This window comes from Verticillium alfalfae, genomic scaffold, assembly GCF_000150825.1.
Source record: "Verticillium alfalfae VaMs.102 supercont1.14 genomic scaffold, whole genome shotgun sequence".
Lineage (NCBI taxonomy): Eukaryota > Fungi > Ascomycota > Sordariomycetes > Glomerellales > Plectosphaerellaceae > Verticillium > Verticillium alfalfae.
This window is the reverse complement of record NW_003315025.1, coordinates 1,007,350-1,019,478: the sequence shown is the minus strand read 5'-3', so window position 1 is coordinate 1,019,478 and position 12,129 is coordinate 1,007,350. Positions and strand designations below refer to the sequence as shown.

Sequence of the window (12,129 nt, the reverse complement as noted above, 5' to 3'; positions counted from 1 at the left end):
ACAACAGACCGCCCCCGCTGATCATCGAAACCTACCTCGACACATCGCGCTTGACGTCTAGCCAGAGTCTCGTCATCGTCGATGAAAATGGAAAGAGATGGGACGTCATGGAGGCTCTCAACTCGTCTGATTCAAGCGACGACAACCCCAGCCGCGTCATGCGTCGAAATACGGACGTCGTGCTGGAACGATGGCGCATCGAGCTTAAGGTCAATTCCGCTACTGGCCTCGACGAATTCGGTCCCATTCTACCCACCATCTACAAGAAGATCATTGTCTTCTTCCGCTCCCTTTATGTCACGGCACGGGTTCTTCCTGCGTGGAAGACGTCTCAGCAGGCGCTGAACAAGAGTGTTCACCCTGCATTGGAGCCGAGATGTCGCATTCTGGCCGGAGACCCAAGCGCTCGCGGGATCGATCGCCTGAGGCACCCGTTACATGATGGCCATGGCGAAGTCGTGACTGATTATCTATTCGCCGACCTTGAAGTGCCAGTTGGCCGCCTCGTCGCATCGGTTACCTACCGCAACGAAAGTAGCTTTCGCATTGATGATGCAGAGTCTCTGCTCAGCTCGCGATTCATGGGCGTGGACGAGAATTTCTTCAAGCCCTCCATGCCGCAGCGCACGCATACCCGACGCGATGATGTCGAGATCGGCTCCCTGCCATCTCACTCGCGCGGCACGGGACTCTCTGAGCTGCGCCAAACCTACGGCAGCCTGTCCACGTTTCATGGCGAAGGAGCCTTGGGTACGAGCCCGATGTCTGCCTTGAAGGCAGTGAGGCCTCCGGGGTCCGACACGAGCTCGCCGCCGGGCTCCAGGCCCGCCAGCTTCCAGCCGAATCCGCCCAACTCGCTGCCTGTGCGACCGACTATGCGAGGGCTCACCGGAGGCGGTGTTAGGCGCCCGTCTGTATCTTTCCAGCCTTTCAAGGCCGGCTCCCTCTCTGGCTCACCAATTCCACGGACACTGGACTCTGAATCGCCAGCCTCGCCAAGCTCAGCTTCTCGCGTGGCCGCTGCACTGTCACAACCGAGGAATCGCACGTCCCTTACGGCCGGTATGCCTGCCTCGCTACGCGGCGGTCCCCCCTCCGGAGATACCCTGGTAGGCTCGCCGCGACCGGTGTCCACGAGTCGGTACAGCAGCAGCTTCACGCACACGCACCGAAAGGGGAGGCTTTCATTTGGCGGACAGAGCAAGGCTGGCGACGATGAACAGGGCAGCAGTGGACGAGGCAGCCTATCCTCGTCCGCAGCGCAACCTGGATCAGGCCTTCTCGCCGAGGTCGGCGGCAACGCTAGTTCAGGTTCCTTGCAGACGGACGACGACCAAATCTCCGACTTTCTCAAAGCCTTGGACAGTAAGAAGACGCTCAAGAGCTTTGAGCCAGCCAAGCGGGGGGAGTCGGCCACGAATAGGACCGTGGCCCAGCTGTCCAAGTTTCACGCCATGAGGGACTCGAACAATGCGCTGACGGATTCAATGACCTCGTCCCTTCAGATGCAGCGGTCTTCCAGTTCCTCAAGCCGGCAGCTTTCCAACGTGCCAAGCATGATGGCGCCGGCCTCTGTGTCCCTCTCCTCTTCTCCCGGCAAACCGCTTTCGCCTCATACTCCTCACACGCCTGCCGTGCCGTCGCGACTCAGCGAGAACTCGGTCATTCGATATGGCTCAAGCAGGAGTGCGCGAGCCAACGCGCCGCCGACGAGCGCAGCGGAGCTCGCCAGGGAGGACACGGTGACACAGGATGGAACGACGGCGATCGATATTCCCATCTCCCCCCGGCTCGGGACGCACCAGCGCAGATCCAGCTCTGTGGCGCAAAAGAACCGCGTCATGGCAGAAGAGGACGATGGCGATGCTGCCTTTGGAGGCAACAGAAGCATCAGCCTGGGGGCTGAGGATCGAGAGCCTCCAACGCTGAGTATGCTGTTGGGCCGCCATGCTGAGACGGGTGAGTCGGCCACGGCGCACGACGCTTCGTCGCTGCAACCGGCAGCTCAGATCCGGTCTGTCGGGTCTGTCGAGATGCTGAACCAGGGCTCGTCTGATGGCTCCAAGCCGCCGGGCGGGCTCATCTCGGCGCCTTCGAGCTCGCCATTCGGCAGGCGGCGATACACCGGCATGGCTTCCATGTCGCCGGCGGGCCGCGGTCAGACGCCGCCGCAGTCGTCGCGGGGGAGCTTCACGGCGTCAACGACTGGCCGTTATGGGCGCGGCGAGACAGAGAACCAAGACGACGAGCCGCTCCTCTTCGACATGTCCGAGATGGACCCGCAAGGACGCCGCAGCCTGGAGGAGGCCCGAGGCGGCGGGCAGGCTGGTCTGGGCAGCCGTGCGGAGTATGAGCCGCGCGGAGTGTCCCGCAGAGGATGGTGAAAGCCGTTTGGCGAGGTGTCGTACCGTCCTCTCTTGCCCGCGTGGCTGTTGTTGTGCGTCGCTTCGCAGAGACTGTGCGACCCGCGCGTCTGGTGGCAGGGCTGATCCATTGCACCAAAATGTTTCTAGGATGAAGGACTGTCGCGGTCGGCGTCGGCAGGGAGTTTGATCTACGTGTATGCGCACTCACATAGCGGCGTGCCTCGGGGGTGTTTTTATTTTGCATGTCATTCCATATCTCATGGCGGGAGACAGACATTGGGGGTTTTTTTTTCTTCTCTCATATTTATTTTATAAGTCGCCAGGAGACGGCGACTCGGCGTCGGGCGTGGTTTGACCTGGGGAGTGTGGGATTGTGGACAGCGAGGGGTAAAGGGCATGCACCGGACCAGGACGGGCCGTTCGTACGGGTCTGACACGCAGCAGCACATAGAAAGAATGCATGTACGATGATAACTGCGGGAAAGGGAGAGCCAGAGAGATCCCATTCGCTACGTTTCCTCTCCCTCCTCCTCCTCCTCTTCCTCTTCCTGAAGCAAGGAGGACGGCGTGTTGGCAGTGGCGGGACCGCGTCAGGTGTGGCGGCAGCGGAGGCGGGTGTGGCGGTGCTGTGACGAATGAACCAAGCCTCCTTCCTTCCCCCCGCCGACCCAGCGATGACGACGAAGGAAAGGACAGTCGGGTGCGCATGCGAGCTGGCGAGGTCCAGTTCCACCCCCAACCCGAGACCGAGCCAGCAGCGACCGCCTTCCTGGGAGGCTCAGCTGCCAGGCTGCGTCTGCCTGCCTTTTACCTACCTACCACAACCACGTCTCTTCTCCTACCTTTGCATTTTACCATAATCCATCTTCTCTGCCTTCCCTCCTCTGCAGCGACATACCTTGTTTGCATTTCGCAATAGGTTCGTGTCAGCTTGGGAAAACATCGAAACAGTAGCGAGGAGTTCCACAACGCCCAAGCTCGTGAGGTTGCTGCTTGCCAGCAGAGTCCATACGGCCCAGGCAGCGACCGTGGTCATTGTTCAGTCCACAACCCGCCAAGCTGCACCTCTCTTCTTCGCCCAACCACCATCATGTTTCGAGCTGCCGCCGCTGGCCCCTACGATGAGGGCATCGGTATGTTTATTTGTTCCCACGCGCTTCCGCGCCCGCCGTCTCGGTGTATCGGCTGCTGACCTGTTGCCCCGCCCACAGCCAAGGCGACCGACGAGAACCTCACGTCGGAGGACTGGGGCGCCATCATGGAGCTCTGTGATCGCGTGACGACCGACACAAATGGCCCCAAGGAGGCCGTCCAGAGCATGATCAAGCGGTTGGCGCACCGCAACGCCAATGTGCAGCTGTACACTCTCGAGGTAAATAGCCCATGGCCGCACAGCAGCCCCTTGGAACCTCGTGCTGATGAAGAGTAGCTCGCAAACGCCCTGAGTCAGAACTGTGGAAAGCCCATCCACCGCGAACTCTCCAGCCGCGCCTTCACCGACGCCCTTCTCAAGCTGGCCAACGACCGCAACACCCATACCCAAGTCAAGGCCAAGATCCTCGAGCGCATGAAGGACTGGTCCGACATGTTCAGCAAGGACGCCGAGCTTGGCATCATGTACGATGCCTATTACCGCCTGAAGCAGACCAACCCGACACTCCAGCCTCCTTCCGCCCCCCAGAAGACGGGCCTCACCGACGTCGACCGCCGAAAGGAGGAGGAGGAGCTGCAGATGGCCCTGCAGCTGTCTCTGCAGGATGAAGAACGCAAGGGCAAGAGCCCCGAACCGGGCAGCAGCAACGCCGGGCCCTCCTCGTCGGGCGCTGGCGCCGGCACGCCTGGCGCAAGCCACCAGCCCCTACAGCAGCAGTCGACACCCGTTCCCGCCGGCACCACGGCGGCGACCGTCTCGAGAGTGCGCGCGCTCTTTGACTTTGTGCCGTCCGAGCCTGGTGAGCTGGAATTCAAGAAGGGCGATGTCATTGCGGTCCTCGAATCCGTCTACAAGGATTGGTGGCGCGGGTCCCTCAAGGGCAAGACCGGCATCTTTCCTCTCAACTACGTCGAGAAGCTGACCGACCCGACACCGGACGAGCTCGCGCGGGAGGCACAGATGGAGGCTGAAGTGTTCGCTGAGATTAAGAATGTTGAGAAGCTGCTCACCCTGCTGAGCACGTCCAACACGGCACCCAAGGAGGAGGACAATGAGGAAATCTCGGTAAGTCTGGCGAAGAGGAGGCCGCTCATGATCGCGCCGCTGACCGGAACCAGAAACTCTACCACCAGACCCTCGCTATCCGGCCAAAATTGATCAAGCTCATTGAGAAGTACTCGCAGAAGAAGGGTATGTACATCACAGAGCCTGTTCCGGTATCCTATGTGCTGACCCTTGTGTGCTTCAGACGACTTTACGCAGCTCAACGAGAAGTTCATCAAGGCGCGCCGCGATTACGAGGCTCTGCTAGAGTCCTCCATGTCTCACCCGCCTCAGCCCAGCTACCACCAGTACGCGATGCGACCGGCACAGGGTGGCTACCCAGGAGGGCCCCCGCAAGCTCCAGGAGGCCCTGGTGGCTACGCTCCCCAAGGTGTGCCTCAAGGGCCGCCCCAGGGCCATCCCCAAGGCCACCCTCAGGGTCTGCCCCAGCAGCAGGAGCAGAGATACTACACTCCTGCACCGCAAGGTGAATTGCCTTGATCTCTGCCATGCCGAGCCATGAGTTTTGACAGCATTGTACATAGACCAACCGCAATACCCTCCCCAGTCCAGTCCATCGCCCAACTTGCACCGTCCGAGCCAGCCTACCCCCGCGCCCTTCTACGTAGCAGGTTCCGAGGTCCCCTCGCACGGCAGCCATCCTGGATCGCAGCCCTCCTATCCTCACCGTGACCCGACGCCTCGTCTGCCCTCCAACGGAAGACCGCCCGAGCCCATCAACACTTCGCCTCCCCCGCCCCAGAATGCCTACAGCTCCTATACTCACCCCCCTGACCAACGCCAGAGCACCTACGGTGCCCAGGAACTCGCCACATCCGTCTATGATTCCCCGATTGCACCTCACAACCCCAACTCGACTGCAGCATATTCAACTTCGACCAACTACGCGCCCGATGACCAGTACAAACAACACAATACCAGTCAAGGCGCCCCGCAATCACCGCAGCACCAGCCCTCACAGCCTCAGTACCACAGCTACCAACCGCCTTCAGCACCACCCGGTCAAGATCACTACGGAAGCGCTCCCTCTCAGGCGCCGCCGCCCATCCCCACGGGCGCCCCTCCATCCGCGCCAGCTCCGCTACAGCCGGCAGGCTCGGCATACGACGCCAGACAGGGCCTACCGAGCCAGACGGGCACCTCGCCGCAGCCCCAATACAAGGCGTATGTGCCGCCTGGAGGACCGCCGCCCAATGAGGGGCCTAGCGCGCCGCCAAGTGATTACTATCGCCAGCCTGGCGTGTACTAGGAGTGACGTCTTTAGTGCGCTCGCATGGCCAGGCTTGTTCATGTGGTATTTGGCGTTGCATTCGTCTTTTGCGGCATGACAAGGTGCCGTCACCGCTGTGGGGCCAGGGTCGAGCGATGTGGACCATGTGGGCGAGCAGTATCATGGCCTGCGTTTACGAGGGACGATGATTGTCTGTACCATAGTCCTTGATCTTTTGACGTTGCTTTTTCTTATTCTTGCACTCATGATCTTGGGGGCTTTTTTTGACATTTTTGGAAAGATCCGCAGACCCAGACGGACTGCTGCCACCTTTTGGTAGTTGAAGTAATCATTTGACAACGGTCATGACGAAACGGCTGCGGTTTCCCATGACATGTGATGTATGTAGCCGGAGTTTGGCTTAATACGGGTTTCCTCCAAGGTCAGATACTGGGGCATTTTGTTCCTCCAGTCGTTTTGCCGCGGGCTGGATAAGCAATCAACGTGGTTTTGCTGAAAAAGGACATGGACTTCCCAATGTCGTTTCCTAAACCCATCCGTCATCTCGGCAAGTAGCCTGTTTTTTCCGGAACGCCAACGTTTTCCATCTTGCAATGCTACGGATGTACTCTGGACGCCAGCTGCTCATTTCGGTCGCAGTCACAACGCAGAACGGAGATGGGGAGCCTGGTGTATCAAAAACCGCCGACCTACCGCAGCGCATCGACCCATCGTCGTGTATTCAGAACAATGTTTAGTGCCAACGCCTAGACGCCTCGTGTCATAACCCTGTAATTCCTCATTCCCGACATCGTTTGCGCAATGTTCCATGTACTTCATCCTCGTTGCCATCATGGTCTCAGGCCCCCCCCAAAGCGATACGACAACAAAACAACGCGACAAAATCTCTTACCACCGTCGTCCGTAGACCTCGTGCTCCGGCGTCGCCCTCTGCTTCCTGGCCGCCGCGAGGGTCCTCCGGCCCTCGGACTCGGGCTCGACGCTCTCGCGGCGGCTGCTCGCGACGGAGACGTCGTGCGCGGCGGCGGCGTCGGCGGCGTGGTTGTCCCTGCGGAACAGGTCGAGCATCTCGCGGAGGCCAAACTTCATGACGTCCTTCTTCATGCCGCCCTCGATGGCCGTCTGGGCGAGCAGGCGCTTCTTCTCCTGCAGCGCGAGGATGCGGTCCTCGACCGTCGCCTCGACGATGAGGCGGTAGACGATGACGTCGATGGTCTGCGTCAGGCGGTGGACGCGGTCAATGGCCTGCTCCTCGACAAACTGCCACTCTGTTAGCAACTCGCCCGCCATGTTCTGTCTGCTGCAAAGGGAGGGGGCACGCACCGGGTTCCAGAACGGCTCGACAATGATGACGCGCGTCGCGGCCGTGAGGTTCAGGCCCAGACTGCCGCACTTGAGACTGCACAGCAGGATGCGCGTCTTCTTGTCGTTCCTGAGCCGGTCGAGGCTCGCCTCGCGTTCGTCGTTCTTCATGCCGCCGTCGTAGCGCGTAAACTTGAGCCCGTCCTTGCGGAAGAAGGGTTCGATGAGGTCCATCATGGACGTGAACTGTGAGAAGATGATAAACTTGTGTTCGTGCACCTCCTTGTGCAGGATCTGCATCATTTGTCGAATCTTGGCCGAGGCGAGAATCTGGGTCGCCTGGCCGCCGGGCCGGTCGTGCGCGTCGTCGTCCGACTGCAGTTCGGATTCGTCAATGCCTGTGTCTTCGTCCGAAGACGTCTGCGAGTCGGCGTCGTCCGAGCTGGATGCTGCCGATTGTGATGTTCGCTCCTCCTTCTCGGCTCGGACCTGGGAGGCAATTTCTGCCACGGACGCAAAGCTGTCGTCTGATTCAGAGTCGGATCCTGCCTCGGCCTTGACCGCTCGCTTTTCGTCGTCGACGATGAAGCTGTCCAGCTGCGTGCTCTCGTCTGCCCGGGACGACTCGTGCAACGAGTCTTCGGTGCCCAGCCACTCGCCGCCGCCCTCGCAATTCTCATCCTTCTCCCCCCCCGCTTTACCGAGTCGCAGTTGGCCTCGCTGATCCTCGGGGACGAGCCAGCTGCCCTCCTCTTCTCCTTCTTCATCATCATCATCATCGCTGTCGATCACAGTGCGACGGTTCCTTGGCCTTCGCGATTTCGTCTTTGACCGGGTGACGCAACCTTGACCGTCTCGACACTCTTCTTGACCTTGCCCTTTTTGCTCTTGGGCTTCTTGTCCTTGGCCGTCTCGTTCTCGTTAAAGTAGGCCAGATCGTCGAGACACTCCTGGCACGTGTCCTGGTCCGTCTTGTGCGCGTCGCGGGGAAGGTCGCGGCCGCAGATGCCGCACGTCTTGGCCACGATGCCCATGCCGCCGAACATGTCGGCGAGCGAGTCCACGTCGGCGCCCGTGTTGTTCTTCTGCGAGGCGTCCCCCGACGACAGAGCGTCCTTGTCCTTGTCGAGCTTGCCCGCCACCAGCTTGGGGTGGTTGCAGGCCTGGCGCAGGCGGAGCAGCAGCACCAAGGCGTTGGCGTAGTTCATGTTGCCCTGCATGCGCTCGAGGCTCTCGTCGGTGCGGGCCTCGAGCCGGTCGTAGAAGCGGCGCTCGGCGGGCGAGAGCTTGCTGGCGACCGTGACGACCTTGCGCTCGGTGACCTTGAAGCCCGTGCTCGACTCCTCGCCCTCCTTGGTGGGCTGGCCGCCGGGGTTCAGGGCACCGTCGACCTTGAGGATGTCTTTTGTGCGCCGCTTCATGAAGCACCGGAGCAGGCTGTGCAGTCTGCGGATGGCGATGTGCCCCTTGCCGTTCTTCAGCGGCTTTTCGATCTGGTCCTTCCACTCGGCGAGGTCGTCGTAGGGCCGGATGCGCAGGAATTTGATGAGGGACTGCAGCTCCTCCAGGTTGTTCTGCATCGGCGTGCCCGACAGACACCACCTGTACTCGGCACGAAGCGCATAGCAGGCCTTTGTGGATTTGGCATTGCGGTTCTTGATGGTGTGGGCCTCGTCAAGGACGACACGCCACCAGTGCAGCCCGAAGCAGCCGGCCTTGACGCCGGTCTCGGCATCAGACGAGTGGCCGTGCTCGGAGACGAGGATCTGGTAGGTGGTGACGACGACGTCGTACATGGCGAGGTCCTGGAAGCGCTTGGTCCGCTGCGGGCCGTGGTGCACGCACACCTTGAGACCGTGGGACCGCTCGACCTTGTCCTTGATCTCGGCCTCCCACTGGCGGATCAAGGCCAGGGGCGCGACGACGAGCGTCGTCCTCTCGACGCCTTCCAAGTGCTTCTTCCAGCCCTTCTCCTTGTCGTCTTTGGGCGGCTTCTGGTTGCTCAGGATGAGGGCGATGGTCTGCAGCGTCTTGCCGAGGCCCATGTCGTCGGCGAGGATGCCGCCCTTGGGCACGCGTCCCTTCTTGACGGGGCCGAGCTCGCGGCCCTTCATCCACTCGACGCCCTCGACCTGGTGGGGCAGCAGCTTGACCCGGAGACCCTCGAGGGCACCGTCCTTGCCGTCCTTGCCGTCCTTGCCGTCCTTGCCGTCCTTGCTGTCCTTGCCGTCCTTGTTGTCTCCTGGCTTGTTCTGCTTCTTCTCTTCTGGGGCCCCGTCCTCGTCCTCGTCCTCGTCCATGCCGCCTTCCAGCAGCGCCTTGAGGTCCGACGTGGCTTTGGTGGGGTCGGTGTAGAAGTCGGGCTCGCCAAAGCTCCCGCCGCCGGGCCCCTTGTACGTGGCGGGGTGGGCGTCGGGCCCGATGGAGCGGAAGAGGTTGAGGGGTTCCGGTTTGCGGTCCTGGTAGATGGGCACCGAGGGGACGTTGATCCTGTGCTTGTCCTCCCTGTGGTGTTCGGGGCGGGCCCTGCGCTCGTTGAAGATGCCGTGGGCCTTTTGCTTGAGGGACGACATCATCTTGGTGGGGTGGCCAAAGGTGTGGCCGCGGCCCTGCGCCGAGGGCGCGCCGAAGGGGTCGCGGCGGTCGGAGAAGAAGGCGCTCAGGGCGTCATCGCTGTCGGCGGGCTTGTCGCGCGGCGCCCTGGCTGGCGGAGGCGGCGCCCTGACGGGCGGAGGGCCTGTCTTTTCCGCCCTCTTGGCGGCCGAGTTGGCGGCTGGCGAGGGCTGCTGCTGCGGGGCGGTTTGGGAGGCGCCGTGTGTGACGCGCAGGGCGTCGAAGCGGGCGGTCAAGGCATCGGGGTCAAAGTCTGACGAGGCCGGCCTGTCGGGGCGGCTGGCGCTGGGCTGGGCCTCTCGGTTGTGATGGAGCGGGCGTGCTGGGCCCTTGGGGGGCGCTCGCTCGTTGACCATGATGATGGGACGGACGGTGATGTGATGGCGGGGTGATTGTTCGCTGGACCCTGGCTGGCAAGGGGAGTTGGAAAAGTCGGGCTCGGCCTCGGAGGCAATGGTGTTTCGGGGTTGGAAAGCAAAGCCGGCACCTGGTTTTCTGCGCGGGGGGGGGGATGGGGGGTCAGCCTTGTGCCTTGTGCCTTGTGCCTGCCTTGTGGACGATGGGCATGCTGGTGGTTGACGATGCAGGGACGGAGGGGTCCATGGTGTGTTTGTGGGGCATTCGTTACGTACTTCATCAAAGCAAGCAAGACCAGCAGTTGCTTCAGCTGCCACAAGGCGTTGTTGTTTGGGTATAGGAAGGCGCAAGATCCAGCTGCTTGCTGTTCATGAATCTTGTCGCGTTGGTCAACGCATAGTGGAATAGAATGGTGGCGGTTGGCGGGATCCGTGAAGATGGCCTCTCATGACATAATTTTGCCCCAGCAACGGCCCACGAGCAACAACAGGCAACAACAGCCCCTCCAACGCCCAAGACCCTTGGCTACGTACCGTAGCTTCAACCCAGCATCTACGGTACTCCTCTGCCATGCTTTTACGGCACACTGCAACGACCATCATCCGAGTGCTCCCTTCCCTTTCACAGCAAAACTTATCACCAACATCAAGCACACCCAGAATTGATCCGCCTTGTATGCAGAAAGTGAATTTCCCACCCTCCATATCCGTGTCCATCAATATGCGACGCCTACCCAATAAATCAAACCTGTCAATAAATAGCCCTCCATGGGCGTAGATGTCGACCACGCCCCATCCCAGGACATAGTCCCCTGTCGCCCAAAGCAGGTCCGCCGCCGTGAAGAACCCATCTCCAGCACGTATAAAACCCATAACGCCTACGTCCGAGGCAAATTTCAGAACCCACTCCCTCACCATTCCGACCGCAGTCTCTTCGACGGCGAGTGAGCGACACCATCAGCATCCACAGGACGCTTGTCGCCGACCTGGGGATGGTCCCGGGGCGAGTGGATGTTACCAGCAGCGTCCACAGGACGTTTGTCGCCGACCTGGGGGTGACGCCGAGGCGAGTGGACATTGCCAGCAGCATCCACAGGACGTTTGTCGCCGACCCGGGGGTGACGCCGAGGCGAATGGTCGCCATGGGCACCTCCACCATCGTCTTCATCGTCGCCCTCCATCGAATCAACCTCTGTAGAGTCAGTTCGGCCTGGAGAATCATCAGTTCGCCGACCTGACATGTCGTCAGAGCTGCTCTCGTCCGCGTCCTCGTCGTCACTGCCTGCCGTGAGATCGACCACGGCGCCGAGGTCCAGTTGCGACCGCACCTCGTGACTAGTCACCCGCCCGCCTCCAATCTGCTCCGCGACGCGAGCGTGAAAGTCGCTGGCCGTCGTCTCCTGCGTCTGCGCCCGCATGAGGCGCGCGCGTCGCTGCATGCCTGATCCCGGGACGAACAGCGAGCCCGACGATGCCCCAGACACGGTGGAAGCGGTCACCGAGGAGGACCGCCGTGAAACAGCTGCACCAGGCGGAGGGCGCATCGCCAGTGCCGCGGCATGGTGCATCGTCGAGGGCGGGCCGAGACTGACGCTGCGATGGTTGTTCTCGGCCTCATCGTCGTCCAGACGGATGGGGTTGGCCGCATCCGACCCGGCGTACAATGTAGCAATCGAAGCGGTATCCAAGCCGCCATCCGACTCATCGTCAGAGCTGCCTGCACTCTCGTTTTCATCGTGGGCTGCACTGTCGATGCCGACATGGCCTACGCGGGGTCCCGCCTCAGGGACGCCACCGCTGCGCTTGCCAAATGTCTGGCTCGCCTTTGGCCGCGGTGCAGCCTGCCTGTCGCCGCCGTCCGGGCCCATCGTCGCCCGAGTCGCTCCCAGAGTCGGAGCTGTCGGGAGCTGTCGGAGCTGTCGGGAACTGTCATCGCGTCCTGGGACTGTCGTCACTCATCGGGCATCCGAATCGTCATCGTCTCATGTCCTGCTCGAGCTGCTGCATGGCGTCCATCGAGGCACTGGCTGCCATAATCGAACG

General features: G+C 61.5%; 4 protein-coding genes across 4 annotated transcripts in view; 2 read left to right on the top strand and 2 right to left on the bottom strand.

Annotated features, from left to right (window-relative positions):
* The window catches only part of VDBG_09283 (conserved hypothetical protein), a gene marked incomplete at both ends in the record, with an annotated part of 2,964 nt that extends 580 nt beyond the window's left edge, over positions 1–2,384 (top strand). Inside the window, one exon of the mRNA XM_003000742.1 lies at positions 8–2,384. Within this exon, the coding sequence (XP_003000788.1) occupies positions 8–2,384 (2,377 nt within the window). The remainder of the gene's footprint in view (positions 1–7) is intronic.
* A 1,072-nt stretch (positions 2,385–3,456) lies between these two features.
* On the top strand, positions 3,457–5,833 carry VDBG_09282 (class E vacuolar protein-sorting machinery protein HSE1; the record flags this gene model as incomplete). The annotated part of the gene is made up of 6 exons (XM_003000741.1): positions 3,457–3,499; positions 3,578–3,738; positions 3,796–4,584; positions 4,638–4,710; positions 4,769–5,050; positions 5,109–5,833. The coding sequence occupies 6 exons, from the start codon at positions 3,457–3,459 to the stop codon at positions 5,831–5,833; spliced, it is 2,073 nt and encodes a 690-aa protein (XP_003000787.1).
* An 870-nt stretch (positions 5,834–6,703) lies between these two features.
* On the bottom strand, positions 6,704–10,086 carry VDBG_09281 (ATP-dependent helicase RIS1; the record flags this gene model as incomplete). Its single annotated transcript, XM_003000740.1, has 2 exons — positions 6,704–7,878; positions 7,950–10,086. 2 exons carry the CDS (start codon positions 10,084–10,086, stop codon positions 6,704–6,706), a joined length of 3,312 nt encoding a protein of 1,103 aa, XP_003000786.1.
* Positions 10,087–10,997: 911 nt separating this feature from the next.
* Positions 10,998–11,954, bottom strand: VDBG_09280 (predicted protein; the record flags this gene model as incomplete). Its single annotated transcript, XM_003000739.1, has 1 exon — positions 10,998–11,954. One exon carries the CDS (start codon positions 11,952–11,954, stop codon positions 10,998–11,000), a length of 957 nt encoding a protein of 318 aa, XP_003000785.1.
* Positions 11,955–12,129: the final 175 nt, after the last annotated feature.